The following is a 15,440-nucleotide window of genomic DNA, read 5'->3' as shown; positions in this document are numbered from 1 at the left end:
CTACTGCTTAATGCTGAAAAGATCAGCACTTGACATAATTACATAACAGACGCTGTAAATGACCTCACTTTAGGCCACACAAGTCAAATACAGATGCTGCTCTTTATGGATGATGATGCAGTTTGCTGCTTTAATTTAACCGAGTCACTAATTAGTTAGGAGGGAAGAAATGTGAGGTAGCTCTTTCTCTGTGTGTTGGTTTGGATGGGATGTAGATGAGTCAGTTTCTGTCATTTATCTTATGACATCCTGTCGATCTAACAAAGTCTCGTTGTCTGTGAGACACTGCATTCAGGAAAGCCTTCGGAGGTGTTATTGACACTGGCACGACTAATCTAGACATTTCCATTATGTATTGTGCTGCAAGGGCAAAAACAGGCCGCCAGGACAAACAGCATTCTCTCAAAACTCCCAAATCTAGACGTTTTCATATCCTCTCTGACATTATGGCTGTAATAACATCTTTTGGACGTACCTGCAGAAAATGGGGGAAAACACTCTTTGGATTAAAGAAATAGCAGCATAAACCATTTGTTATATTATGTTACAGGCCATTAGCGCTGAAGAAGAGCTTCATTGTGTGTAGTATGATTATCTTGGATGTGTTTCTGGATATTATTATGCCGTTCCTCCCTTTCTTAGTGTTTTTTTTTTTTTATGAAAGGAAATTAATAATTTTATTCAGTAAAGACACATTAAATTGATCAAAAGTGACCATAAAGACATTTATAATGTTACAAAAGATTTCCATTTCAAATAAATGCTGTTCTTCTGAACTCTCTGTTCATCAAATCATCATGAAAAACAAAACATTTCACAGTTTACAAAAAAATATGAAGCAGCACACGACTAAGTTATTTTTTTATAATTGTTTTTTTTATATTTTACATAACATAATGTAAACTAAATTAAAAATACTAATATTATTATAGGTTTGATTTCTAATTAATATTAAAGTATCATTCTGAAAAACCACAAAAATGAAGTGACAATAAATAAATAATGGCAAATGTTTATTGAGCAGCAAATCAACATATTAGAATGATTTCTGAAGGATCATGTGACACTGAAGACTGGAGTAATGATGCTAAAAAAAACAAGGTTTTGTTTACAGAAATCTAATTTTACAATTAGGGATGCACAATATTGGATTTTTGCAGATATCCGATATGCCGATAATTTTCAACTCATTTTGGCCGATAACAACACCAAGTCACCCCTGTACAGAAATTATAAACATATTATTTTTAATTTTGGTTAGTTTTTAACAAAAAATAATTAAATAAACAATGAAGTTATTTTATAATGACAGTACATTGAAAGCTTTGAAAGTCATTGTAAATCAACTGTATATCAATCACATTTTTTAAAGAACGATGCGGTGGTAACCTTAAAATATTATTTTACGATTTAACATTTGTAGATGGTCTGAAGCAAAAGTGCTGTTAAAATTCAGAAAATCTTTTTCAGAGCTCATAATTCATTAAAAAAAACAACAACAAACATATTACATTTACATTTAATCATTTAGCATACGCTTTTATCCAAAGCGAATTACAAATATTACACATTAGTGAATAAATCTGCATAAATAAAATGATTTAATTTACAAGCGTCGTGTTTGTGACTTTTTTATTCATGTGTAAGCTACAGCTTCTGACTTTTAAATCATGATTTTAAGAGATTGATGCTGCTTTACTCAGAAACACAACTACTGTACACGCTACTGACGGTTTTCTCTTATCACACACCAAACGCATCATCTTGTACAGTATGTGCATTCTCAAATTAAATGCAGGGATCCAAATGTCCCCTCAAGAATGACCACACTGCTGGACTTGATCTAATGGCTAGCACACCCTGAGCATGTGTGAGTTAATCCTCTTATCGGCAAGAAACATCGGCATATTTTTTCATATCAGGCCGATGCCGATATTTGCATTTTAAGCCATTATCAGCCGATAATATTGTGCATCCTTATTTACAATATATTAACATAGCAAACTGTCATTTTAAGTTTTTGCTGTATTTTTATTAAAAGACATGCCAGCTCGGTGTATAAAAAGTAATTTTGGTTGTATTTCTGGACCTGCAGTATTTCATACATAAACTGTTACTGCCAAAAGTCAAAAGTAATTTCCAGTAAAACATAGACTGTTTCATCCATTTTTTTTTTTTTGGACTAGTTTTAATTGTTACATCCCAACATAAACTTTTGATCAGATGGTTTTCTAGCTTGGTTTTGATTGGCACAGTGCTGGCGATGTTCTGGGCTAAAGCAGGTTTGTAACAATGGTCGCTTGTGTCAGTGATGGTAGCAGAGGTTACCTGGGTGTATCGTGTATGAGAGCTGTGCTCATTATGCTTTATGGAGACTTTTACTGGGAGATACAAATCCCTAGGACTAACATGATGCCAGACGGCACCACCGGTCCAAAAGCTCTCCATCATCCAACTCCAGTTCTCTTCAGACTGTTGTTTTGCCATGACTGCAGTTGATTGATAGATAAAATGAGACAGTTTATGCAAATACTCACTATAGCATCTCTAGCATAGTTTTTTATTTTTTTGTTAAGTATCACATATTTGATACATTTGGTTTTGGGCACTTTATTTAACCAGCTAAACACCAGCTTGACCTATTTAACCCTGTAAAGCCTGACATTATATAATGGGTGACGTTAGTCTCTTAATCTGGTCTAGCTGGTTAAATAAAGTGCCTCCCAAAAAAATTATTAAAATATATATTATGAGTGTATGTATTTGTTTTTTTTAATCATTATTTCATGTCAGGTTTTACAAGGTTAAATTAGACCCTCAAGTCAAGTTGGTGTTTAGCTGGTTAAATAAAGTGCCCAAAACCTGACGACCAACTAACCTGGATTAATTTAAGCAGTTTTTTTTTTCATTTCAATCATGTCTAAACCTGTGTATTTTCATGCGTTATGAGCATGTGTGTGTTTATGTATAACTAGACTTCTTGTTTAGTGATGTGAGGTAAACATGACGAAGAGGTCTGTATTTCTGTCTAATGGCTCCCAGATGGCTCGCCACATGCTTCATATGTGCTACGAAAGTGTTTTGACATCGCTCCACAACTTTACACTCAGAAGAGCTGATGAAATACAGCACTAATTACTATCAGCGCTGAGAACGAACAGAGGAAGCCCTTCAAGAGCCGCTCGGTGACATAATTCACTGTCCCTTAGTTTTCATCACGCAGAAAAGCCTGGATTGATTTGAAGCAGGCATGTGGAGAAGAGACGTCGGAGTGTGTAATTACACCACGCTTGTTACTCAAACGCTTACCGCTTGCGAATAGCCCGATAACGTGCCGCTGTGTGATTAAACTCCAGGCTTGCACTCTTTGAGTGGCGTGTTTATAAATGCTATTAGGCCTTGTAAATTTACTGCGCTCTCCAAATGGCACTTTCTCAGGCGACTGTTTCTTTCTTTCTCTCAGGCATAATGCGTTTCTCTCTCCCAAACTCTGACTCATTCATCCTGAGCTCATAATCAGAGAATGCCCAGCTCAGAAATGAGCCGATGGGGTGTCGTGCATGAAAACCAGTTTTGTCCGTGTGAAAGAAAGCACTGTGGAACTTTTTCATGATTTTGCAGTTGGTTCTCCCATATATATTGTCATTTATTGTTAGTTGCAAAATTCTAATTTGTGGAAAATCTTTGAAATCTTTTAATTGTGCTTTTTGTCTTCTGTCCTCATTCACTTTTACTGTCAAAACTGGTTTGGAACAAAAGGATAGCATAATAATCAGTATTAAGTAGTGCTGTCAAATGATTAATCGGGATTAATTACATCCAAAGTTGCAACAAAGTTTTTGTTTTGTATAATAAATGTACATATTTATTATGTATTTATAAATATACACACACATACATTTATATATTTCAAGAAAAAAATTATCTTTATATAATATATATATATTTATTTATAATATAAATTATATGAATATAAATATATACATGTAAATATTTTAAAAATACATACTCTGTGTATTTATACATACATTATATATAAACACAGAACACACACATATTATACAAACAAAAGCTTTTATTTTGGATGTGACTAATCATTTGACAGCAATAGTTTTAAGTGAACCTTTGCTTAAAATAAGTACAAATAGCATTGAAGTTTGGGTACTTAAAAAAAATTATGCTTTTTTTTTTTTTTTTTGAATATATCTTAAAATGTAATTTATTCCTGTGATCAACAGCATCATTCAGAAATCATTCTAATATGCTGATTTTCTGCTCAAGAAACATTTCTGATTATTATCAAAGTTGAAAACAGTTGAGCCACTTCATATTTTTGTGGAAACCATCATACTTGTTTTTAGAACTACACTTTAACATTAATTATATTATACTGATAAATAATAAAATGAATACCATCAACAATAATTAATATTTTATATAAATAAATAATATTATTCATTGTTAATTAGATTTTTTATATGATTAATATGAAGTAGAAATCTTACATATAAATTCTATTTGCATACATTTATATGAATTACACACACACACACAGATAAATGTTCTTTTTTTTAATAACCTAGCATCAAAAAAAAAACAAAAAAAAACGTAGGTTATTTTTTTTCCAATACTTGTCATTGCTATATATTGTTATGATTATTAGAGTATCATGTTGTTCATAGCTGATGTAATGCCCATGAAAAAGCAATGACCTTCTACTCGAGACATGACGGTGATTATACAGAATAATTATTTTGCCATGTTGGCTTCCTCATGTGACGCTGGAGCCTGTTGAACAGCACTGCTCACTGTAACTTTCCAGAAAAATGAATTGGCTTTCTTTCTGGGATTAGATCCATACTGTCCGCACGCTGATTGATATTCAGACCCGGCTTACCAGCCAACCTCTTCAGTATCACGGAGGACCACCGTGTTTTAAACAAGCACACAAGGGTCCGTTGTAGGCGTTGTCTGCTGGATGAACACGCAGCTTGTGTTTCCCTCCGCAGGCCGGGAGAGATGCCGAGTGCTACGGGAAGCCCTCAGACAGCCGGGATGCAGGAGAGATGGCAGTCCTCAAACTCCACACGGCCGCTGAAAGGTGACATTTTCACTTCGGAAAAAATTTTGCACACATGCAAATTAAAGATGCACGCTAAATAGAGGTCCTGTGTTTGGCTTTACAGTGGGAACGTGCCAAGGTCCGACTCCAGCAGCCACACACCGCTCCACACGCAACTCCAGAAGTTCACCGTCTCTGCAGACAAGGTGCCTATTTATTAATTCACCATTACACAAGAGTTACACAATCGCTTATGCTGCGAAAAAACCCACTGAGTCCAGTCAGAGCAGAACAGAAGAGCTCTTCCCCACTTCGGATTCCTCTGACATAAACCTCATGAGAGGTTGATCGATGGGTCTTTGCTAATTGCTTGAGGATCTGCTAGTGTATGTGACTTCCAGGAATTGTTCTAGCTTGAAAACACCGCCAGCAGCTTCTGAACGCAGTCTGGGCCGAGCAGTGTTGTGCCAGTTCATACTTAAAAAGAACTAGCTCAAAGTTCAGTTCACACAGATGATAATGAACTAGTTCACGTTCATTTGGCCTATTCATTAAATACAGGCAATTGGTTGATGAAAAGTTGATTAAAATTAAGATACAATTTATACAAAACGAAATTCACTTTAAAGAAAGGCTTTCTATAACAACTTCAACGGTCAAAATGATGTCTGACCCGCTGCATGTCTCATATTGCGCATCCTATCTTAGCCTACTCGGTCGTGCTCTTCACTTTTCATAAATCAACATAAATGGAAAAAAAAATAACATTATAATATTTTAACAAATATGAAACGCATTTTTTTTAATGGCTACAACAGTATAGTATGCCTACATAGCCTACTCTCTATTTGTACAAATTTCTGCACATTAATTTAATTCTGAATTTTGAACACACAAGTTGAAAGGCATTTGTTCAAATCAAGTTCACTGATAATTGTGCGTGCATTTATAAGCCTAATAATTATGATACTAAAATCCTAACAAATAGGCTATGCTATGTAGGCTACAAAAAATCAGATGAGCCCATAATATGAACGGTTAAGCATTTTCCTCCCATAGAAAACCATTATAAGAACGCTTAATGTGGTTTAATGCAGATTAAAATGTCCCCTTATTATGTCGAAATAACGAGATATCGATAGCCTACTATGCTATTGTGTCCACCGTGGTCTCCTTTTTGATCAGCGGAAACGATTTTTGCTTGTTTGGGATCTGACTGTCCAGCGTATTTGAAAAAGTTAAGCAAACTTTCCTGTCTTTTTGACATTTTTCCCCTGCGTGAAACGATCGAGGCTAACAGCAATCTCAACTAGTACAACAAGCGTGCAAGTCATGTGTCACAAACATTGAACACTACACAAACAGTAATTTTTTTTTTCATTTAGGCAATTAATTTTAGTGACACAGGAGGTGCCGGGTCCAATGTCGGAGGTGACGGAACATGTTCCGGCTCAAATTAAGCCCTGGTAAAACCTGACTTTTCAAATGAGCGTGAACGTGAACTGCGCGTGCTGTTCATTCCTGCCAGAGTGAGCGCCGCTCTCGTTCACGTTCATTGTATGAAAAGTGATTCGTTCAGTTCAGCGTTCGGCGAAAATATGAACGCGTTCATGCACAACACTGGGGCCGAGCAGCCAGAGGTTCAGAGGTCAGCCAGGTCTAAATAAGGATCTCTTTCTGTTAGAAATATGTCTTCCTGTTTTTTCGTTGAATGGGACGCTTTGGTTCTGTTCTAGTGAGCTGTACAGAAAGCATTTAGGCAGAATAGGTCATAGTAAGTCAATTAATCAAATAAATTTATTAATCAGACTTTTAAAATAAATAAAATCTATAATTATATTAAAATAATAATGAACACATAACACATATAATTAGGTTTGTTATACTAATGTTATAAAATTACTGTAATTATCAAATTTTATAACCATTATTAATATTATAAATTTGTAGTGATCAATAATAATAAAAATAACTAATATTGAAAATATACTTTGTTTATTATTAAACAAACTTAAAATATTATTTTTATTTAATTTGCATTAATTTAATTAATTTTTATACAAATTGTTTATATTAACTATCTATACTAATTACTAACTGTATCATTATTCATTTAAAATAGCAATATTATAAATGTGTATTATACTGATAAACATTACAAATTTATACAATTTATCAAATTTAATAATTTAATTAACCATAATGAGAATGACTATTTTTAAAATTATATTTTGTTTACATGTATTAATTTAAATTAAAAATCTGACTTTTAAAACAATATGAATATTATGTAATTAATAAATATTAATTATGTTTCCATCCATTTTTTTTTTTGAAATGATATGTAAATAAACGTATGTATTTTTACATTATTTAATTATAATTTGAATTAACAATATTATCAAATCATATTTATACTGACAACAATTATAAAAATAAATATCATTATCAAATTATTCTTATAAAGTTATATTATATACTAAAGTATATACTAAAGTATATACTAAAACTTAAACTTATTTCATAATTAATATTTTGAGAATTACATCAATAACTTAAATATGATTAAAAATAGTTCTAGTGAAAATTTAGTTTATTTTTTTTATTTCATTTGTGTGCTGTGTATTATGATCATTAGAGTGTTGTGTTGTTAGCTGACTATATATATAGGAATGAGTCAAAGGTGCATCTCTTGTGCAGTTCATGTGGAGTAGACTGCTGTCTATGTAGGGAAGTCTCTAGGTGTTTAGAACAGAGCCACTGTGTTCATGTTCTCATTGTATTCTCCACAGACTCTCTCCTGGCTCAAAGACAGCGTTGCGATGGCCACTCAGATCTGCAGTTTGGCCGGACCGAACGGTTTTGAAGCAGCCAAGAGGCGTCAGGCCTCACTGGAACAGGATATCCTGTCCAACAGAGCCAGGATAGAGCTGGTCAAGAAGGTGAGCACCGCTGTCAGAGTGTGTTAGCTCTGGGATGTTCAAGTGTGCATGGATTCCTCATCGTACACTAACATTCGTCTTCTGGTAATGCACTGTTTGGAAATTAAACATGACTTAAGTTGTTATAGTGTAGAAAGGGGAAAAAAAGCTACTTTTTCCAGCAAGTAGAAGTGTATTGCGTTGATTTCTTACTGCGTGCCATATTTTATTTAGAGAATAAATCCTTGTTGTTTTTTTACATTTACATAGACACAAACAGGGTAAATAATGTTTTATGTTTTGATTAATAAATAACGAAGATTGGCCGGTTTTAACTTCAGAGCTGATGAAACTGAAAATTTGCACTAAATAAAAACCAAATTATCCAGACATAAAATGAAATCAACAGATGCGAGAAGTATTCAATGTTTACTCTAACTCTATAGAGACTTTCTTGGAGGAAATTCAAACCCTCATCAAACCCCATGCGATCGCTTAAATATGTGAAGCTGTCCCTTGTCTTTCCTCATCACGCCATCTCATGAGGTTTTGTTATAATGACAGGAATCCTGAGCGTAATCCTGAGATTACAAAAATGTAATTATAAATGGCTGAAATGTTTAGAAATGTTGTACCTTACCTGATCGAAATAATCCAGTCTTTCACTCAGCCTGTGTCGACTACTCGGGGTCACTCCTAATGTGTCTGTATATATACACATATATATATATATACATGTATAAACTCAATCCAATATATATGTATATCCAATTCAATACGAGCAGCTGAGTCCTTAGCCATCTTCAAGAATCGGCTATAAACACATATTTTCCAACTCTAGCACTCTCTAATTCTATTCTTTAAAATAAAATAAAAAACACCCACCCCTAGCAAACTCTGTTCTTTGAGTATTCTATTCTGTTTTCTTTTTTCATTTATTATATAGTTGTGTACAATTAAATAAAAGTTAAAGAGAATTAATAAATCACAGATTCTTGATTTTACTGCATTTTACAAAACGTCCCAACTTCTCTGGAATCAGGGTTGGTTGTGTAAATATATTTAGAACAATACTGTAAAATATATATTTTTATATTATATTGATTAATATTATGAAAATTAATATCATTATCATATTTAATAAAAATTAATATTAGCCCTTAACCATAATGACGATTACCAAAATTATACTTAGTTTAATATTTGTATTATTGATTAGAAATCACACTTTTAAAATAATATGAATATTATTTAATTAACAAATGTAAATTATATTCGTATCTTTTTTATTTGTAATTATTATTTTTTTAATGTGAAGATGTTAATATAAACCACTTGTTTCCATCCAGGAGGGTTACAGTCTGGTGAGGGCTCAGCATCCGGGCAGCATCAAGATCCAGGAGTTTCTGAGTCAGCTGGAGGTTCTGTGGGACGAGCTGAAGAGAAGGCAAGAGAGGAACGGTCTGGTCCTGAAGGTCTCAGAGGAGCTCAACTACAGGGTACATATGGGGCTTTCCTGAATGTTTGGAAGGGCATGCCTTCAGCTGTTTAAAGAAAATAGTATGCAGTGTGTATACTGAGCAAAATATGCCATTTATTATGCCAAGAAATGCGCACATAGCTACATTTGCCAAAATGTGGAGTGCTGTATCCCATAATGCAGTGCGTGCATCATTGAGAATACCTTTCCAGTGTGATGAGCAAGAAATGCCATCTATCATGATTTGACTTTTTTTTTATTAAACTGACAGAAAAAATACACAAAACTGGAATAAAAATGTAAAAACAGTATTACTTTGCAAGATGGATTAAACATGTAACGTAACAAGGTTATGTAACAAAAATGTAGTGGATTACAGTTTGAAATAAGAAATTTTGATAATAAATTAATAGTAAGCACTGCAGTGTATTTTGAATGAAAAAATGTATGTAAAAAAGTGATGTGTTTCTAAATTACATATTACATTTATGCTTATTACATTATAAAATATAAATGAAAAATATAGAAAAAAATTGTTTTGTTGCATTTAATATTTGCATTATTACAGTCTTGAAAATTTAATAGGTAATCCAAAACAAAAAAAGAAATGTAGCTGCATTACAGGAATTTTTTGATGGAAAATGTACTTAATTATCTTAAAAATAATGTCACTCTGCAAAGTTGCAATTTGAATACATATCATAGAAATGGCAAGTAAACAAAATTAACGTAACATAAAAAGGGCAAAGATGAAATCAATTAAATATTAGGACATATTTGCATTTTTTATCTTTTTGACTCACTATTTCATTGGACTGCCAAAAGATAAGATATTCTACTGTACACAAAATTTGATTTCAAATGCAATTTGATTTCAAAGAGTGTATTTGTGATTTGTGCATTGCAGAGAACAGACAGTCCACAGCAGCTGGGTTTAATTGATCATTGTGAGTTGTTTGGCTGTGATTTGCAGGTGGTGCAGATGCTGCAGTCTCTGGCCAGTCTTGAGGCGTGGTTGGAGGCGGTGGAGCTGTCCATCAGGCAGGCGTCTCTGGCTGGAGACCCTGAATCTGTGAGCGTGGCAGAGCAAGAGAGCTGCCAGCTGGAGCAAGAGCTGGAGGCCAGACGCCTGGAGCTGCAGAGCCTCAGACAGGAAGTAGATCATCTGAGCAGTCATAGACATCTTCACACTCAGCTGCTTCCTGCACGCCTGAAGGAGGTGGAAATGAAGTATGTGCCACGGGTTCGATACAGATAGACGTTTATGCTGTGGTGTTCGGATGTATGAGTGTTGGTGTTTCTTTCAGGTTCAGCAGTGTGCAGATGGCACTGACCCAGCAGAGCTCAGAGCTGAAGGACACACGGATGCTCACGGACTTCCTGGAGAAGCTAGAGCTCGAGGAAAGCCACTACAGCACCCTGGGACAGGTTAGATAGGGGTTGTGTTTTTATAGTTCATTTACATTCATGCATTTTCCAGATGCATTTATATAAAGTAATTTACATTTCATTGAAGGTTTTCATTTTGTTGGTTCTTGCATTCGCTGGGAATCGAACCCATAACCTTGGAAATGCTTTTGAACTACAGGAATGAACTACAGAACTACAATAACTAATTTCTAGAATTAATAATACCAGGTTAATAGGCATTGGACATAAAGTGTGCCATAGAAAGATGGTGTGGTTTAATGAAAGTTAGAAAGGTTGCTGGTTCGAATCCAGATTTGAACATCACTCCAAGAACTGTATTGTAAAAATGTTTTTAATTATATTCATAGCATCATCTCAAATAGTTCCATCCTTTTGTTAATAATTGTAATAATGTATTATTATTAATAATAATAAATATAAATAATAAATATATAATTTATAAATGATTATTATTATAAATAAGATTTAAATGTTAAATATTATTTAATAAATAAACATAAACTGGATTTGCATTAATCAGTCATACTTTTATCAATTTATATATACTGTATATGTATATTGAATTTCTTGTATTACTTAATATTATCTAATTTAATGTAATTATAATGCAATTAATCATTAATAATTAATTATAATAATTAAGTTACATTTTATTTTATTATTCAAATATACTTAGTTCAGTTTAAAACTTAATTTTAGAATAAATTAAAAATAAAATAAATAAATGTAGTTGTGTGTGTGTGTCTCTCTGTTTGTTTGTGCTGTGTATTGTTATAATTATTAGAGTAGCATGTTGATAGTTTAGTCAAGTTGTCATAATTTGTCAATTCTATCCAATTTTAGAGTGTTTTCAGAGATTTTATACTTCTAGCCAGAACAATTCAGATTTTTTTATAATGACATTCGAAGTAATCGAAGAGGTGCAATGAACTTTCCAACTCCGAACAAACGAATAACAATATTTTGATTTGAGTTTAAATGATTGTATTATATGAGATGCAAGAGATTGTGCAGTGATATGAAGCATGAAACTAACACATTGTGTTGGAAAAAACAGTTTATTATACCATTTAGTCTCACTATACACAAATATTTGGATCGACCAATCAGATACTGTGTACCGTGTTCCTCCAGCCGCTGTGTGGTGAGCTTGACTCTGGACCGTCTCTTCTGGGCTTGCCGGTGAGCGGACATGACGAGCCCCTGATGGAAGCCATTGGGAACCCTGTGAAGGAGCTCAGAGAAGCAGTGGAGATGCTCAATGACACGGTGCGGGAGAGAGGCCGCTCGCAGTCACATGACCAGAGCATCCAGGAGCTGCTCACCAGGGTGTGTAGAGTCAGAAATGAATTACGTCCCATTAACTTTTGTTAGTGTTGAGGTGGACCTGGCATGCAAGATTTGATATGTAAAGCCCAATTCTATTCTAATTCTCTTCACCTACACCTATGCCTTTCCCTTGTCCCTTGAAATAGAGTCTCAAGGGGTAAGATTGAAAATATTCCCCTAAGAAAAGGGACGCATCATCATGCCTCGTACAATACACACTTCTATACTGGTGTGCATTAGAGCCTTAATCACCATTCTATATTAATATTAATATATAAGCTATGAGCTGAAGCTATGCATCAGACAGGATTTTGAAGTGGGTATACCCTGCACAATACCAAACTGAAGAGATTTGAGGGGTAATGGGTAGAAATGGGATTGGGCCTAAGTGTTCACTATTTCTCTTTTCCGTTGGTCTTCTCCTTGTTTCCCAGCATGCCATGGTGTTAGCGCACGTGGAGCAGTGTCTGCAGCGCTGTGCGGAGCTCGCCGTAGATGTGCTGGAGATTGAAAGTGAGATGGCTGTAAGATGTGAGCCGGATCGCTGTGGTCTGGATGACCTGCAGGAGTACCAGGACCAGCTGGAGGTATGGGTGCACTGAACGTTACTGCGGGACTACCAGAGAAAAATGTTGCATGCGTTTAGGGTGAACCTACCAAAACCTGGCTCACATTCTACCTTATTTTTAGGACAAGTAAAATATTTTGTAGTACTAGCTTCTTTTTTATGAGTTAATAATTTTCTCCTAACAATCTTATTGCTGTAACACACACACACACACACACACACACACAAACAGAATTAAATTAAATTGAAAAATATTTATGCATAATGGTAGTGTTGTTTTTCTGCCCTCAATTTATCCTTTTTATTATTTTTTTTTTTATTTTAAGCAATTTTCATTTATTACTTAATTGTCGTGAAAATATCACAATCACAATAATTATAAATACATGATATTATTATTATTATTATATCATTTTTATAATAATGTATTAATATTATTATTATTTTTATTGTAATGTGATTACTTTTATTTGACAATTAATACGAATAAGATTTTTTTTGTAATGTTGTTATTATTATTATTATTATTATTATTATTATTGTGATTATATTCAGAGCCATCGCAAGGTGGATGTGAGGCCCTGTGCGAAGTTGACGTGTGAGGCCCTCTACAATTGTGTGTGTGTGTGTGTGTGTGTGTGTGTGTGAGTGGTGGGTGGGGTTATAGTAATGAACGCAACTTAAACATGCATCTGATTGATTGTGATGCTGTGCTCCCTGCCATGCTTGTGCACAAATCACGGTCACCCATAAGGACCTACTGCATAATAATAATAAATTAAATAAGTAAATAAGAATGCTAAAATGAGTTCTAGGCTTGTAGACAGTTAAATATGAAGAGTTCAGATGCAAAAGCCTCTAAGTGCCATCAAACATTTTCTTCTAAAATGATTATTTCCTCATGCTCCTATGTTTATGTTCAGTTATTTTACTTTAATGGGAAAGAAAAGAAAATATTCATTGCCATTAAAGTGAAATTACTGAACCTACACATGGGAGCCTGATAAAAATGCTCATTTTTAGAAGAAAATTTTAAACAGCACTTAGAGGCTTTTGCATCTGAACTCCTCATATTAAGTAGTAATCAATTTACACTATTTGAAACGAATATTTTATTTTAACGTGCACACTCACTCTTATTCGTATGTCTAACAGTCGAAAACGCAAACGTCTATTGTCACATTTATTTATGACTTACTTGAATCATTAGTCTATCGCATATTTTCAATTCTAAACGGTGATATTTGATAAAAGGTTGAGTAGTGTACATCACTAGATAGTCTATTACTTTCGGTCGCTAAAAATTTCTATCATTAAACAGATTTCTAATAAGCTACTACTTACATCTTTCCACAAACTCTACATTCTTTGATTTGTTTGATTCCCCCCTTTTCCCAAAACAGCTTATACTACCGTTCCAGCTATTACAATAATTCAGTTTTGTATGTAAAGGCAAAGTGATTATATTTGATTTAGTTTTTTGATTAATTTAATTTAGAAAAACATTTGGACCATTTTTTTTTTTGTTCATAAATATACGTTTTTGTTTTTTTTAATGACCAATTGGCCAGCGCCAGACAGTAATGTTTGATCAATTTAGACTTCTCGAATCATCACGACTTGCCTAAAAAAAATCGATAGGTATAAAACAGTTCAAGCATGTTTAAACAATCAACCTAGATAAAAATGCGCTATATCCAGTAGTTTGTGCAGAGAGTGCAAGCTAAAGTGTGCTCTGCAGGACATGGAGACACCAGCGCAATCACTTGCATTTTTTTCAGTGGCTACGCTGTTATTTTTGCTCATAAAGGTAAGAGTAATGCATCATTCTTAACTGTAAAGGGTCTGCTTTTATTTGTGTGCACACACAATATCAACAAAACATTGAGCTTTTATAAAATAAAGAAAATAATGATTGCTTTCTGCAGTTTCGTCTTGAACAGGAGCGCTTCACAAAAATAAACTAAAACACATTGAATACATGCCTTTTTATTTTTTATTATTATTATTGTTAGTGCGTTTTATTTCATGGCAATTAAGTAATAAAAATAATACAGTATAAGAAAGAAAGTTATAATTTAACAAGACAAAATAACAATTTGTATTATTATTATTCATACAGATTTGTATTATGAAATACAATGTGTTTTTTTTACGTGAATCCAGACAGCAACCAAGTGTTTTTGCAACAATAACATGTCCGAAGCATTTACCAGGAAGCATCATGTTTGCCAGGACTCTGTGACCTCCTGGTGTTGATCTAATGGAAATGTCTTTCTCACATCTCTTGTGATGAATTTGTTTTAGCACATTGTTTCTAGAATCTGTTTCCTGTTGTGGTTGAAGCTGGACATCCACTGAGGCTCAGCCAGATCCTTGTTTTGTTCAATAGATGTTAATGAAGTGAGCCCACACATGCCTTTATTATCCACACAGGACTCCATTGTGTGTGTTTTTGGCGTTTATGATGTGTATGTGTCGGTTGATTCATTCGAGACTGCAGCATTGTGCGGGTGCGTTGCAATGCAAAAATACCTCGATGGCGTGCAAAACGCGAACACATCTGTCTGGAAACCCCAAAGCCCATGAAATGACCTAATGGCTCATACTAAAACAGTTTGACGCTCATGCACAAAGCATCTGACAATC

At 34.0% G+C, this 15,440-nt stretch overlaps 1 protein-coding gene across 5 annotated transcripts in view; it reads left to right on the top strand.

Annotated features, from left to right (window-relative positions):
* The window catches only part of LOC132156709 (spectrin beta chain, non-erythrocytic 5), a 52,977-nt gene that overhangs the window by 22,812 nt on the left and 14,725 nt on the right, over positions 1-15,440 (top strand). For all 5 annotated transcript variants that reach the window (XM_059565676.1, XM_059565679.1, XM_059565677.1 and 2 more), the window contains exons 12-19: positions 5,010-5,101; positions 5,187-5,268; positions 7,855-8,004; positions 9,333-9,482; positions 10,437-10,693; positions 10,771-10,891; positions 12,029-12,223; positions 12,658-12,810. In XM_059565676.1, coding sequence (XP_059421659.1) covers positions 5,010-5,101; positions 5,187-5,268; positions 7,855-8,004; positions 9,333-9,482; positions 10,437-10,693; positions 10,771-10,891; positions 12,029-12,223; positions 12,658-12,810 — 1,200 coding nt within the window. The remainder of the gene's footprint in view (positions 1-5,009; positions 5,102-5,186; positions 5,269-7,854; positions 8,005-9,332; positions 9,483-10,436; positions 10,694-10,770; positions 10,892-12,028; positions 12,224-12,657; positions 12,811-15,440) is intronic.

Source organism: Carassius carassius, chromosome 14 (genome assembly GCF_963082965.1).
Source record: "Carassius carassius chromosome 14, fCarCar2.1, whole genome shotgun sequence".
NCBI classification, from domain to species: Eukaryota; Metazoa; Chordata; class Actinopteri; order Cypriniformes; family Cyprinidae; genus Carassius; species Carassius carassius.
This window is presented reverse-complemented; position numbering and strand designations above follow the sequence as displayed.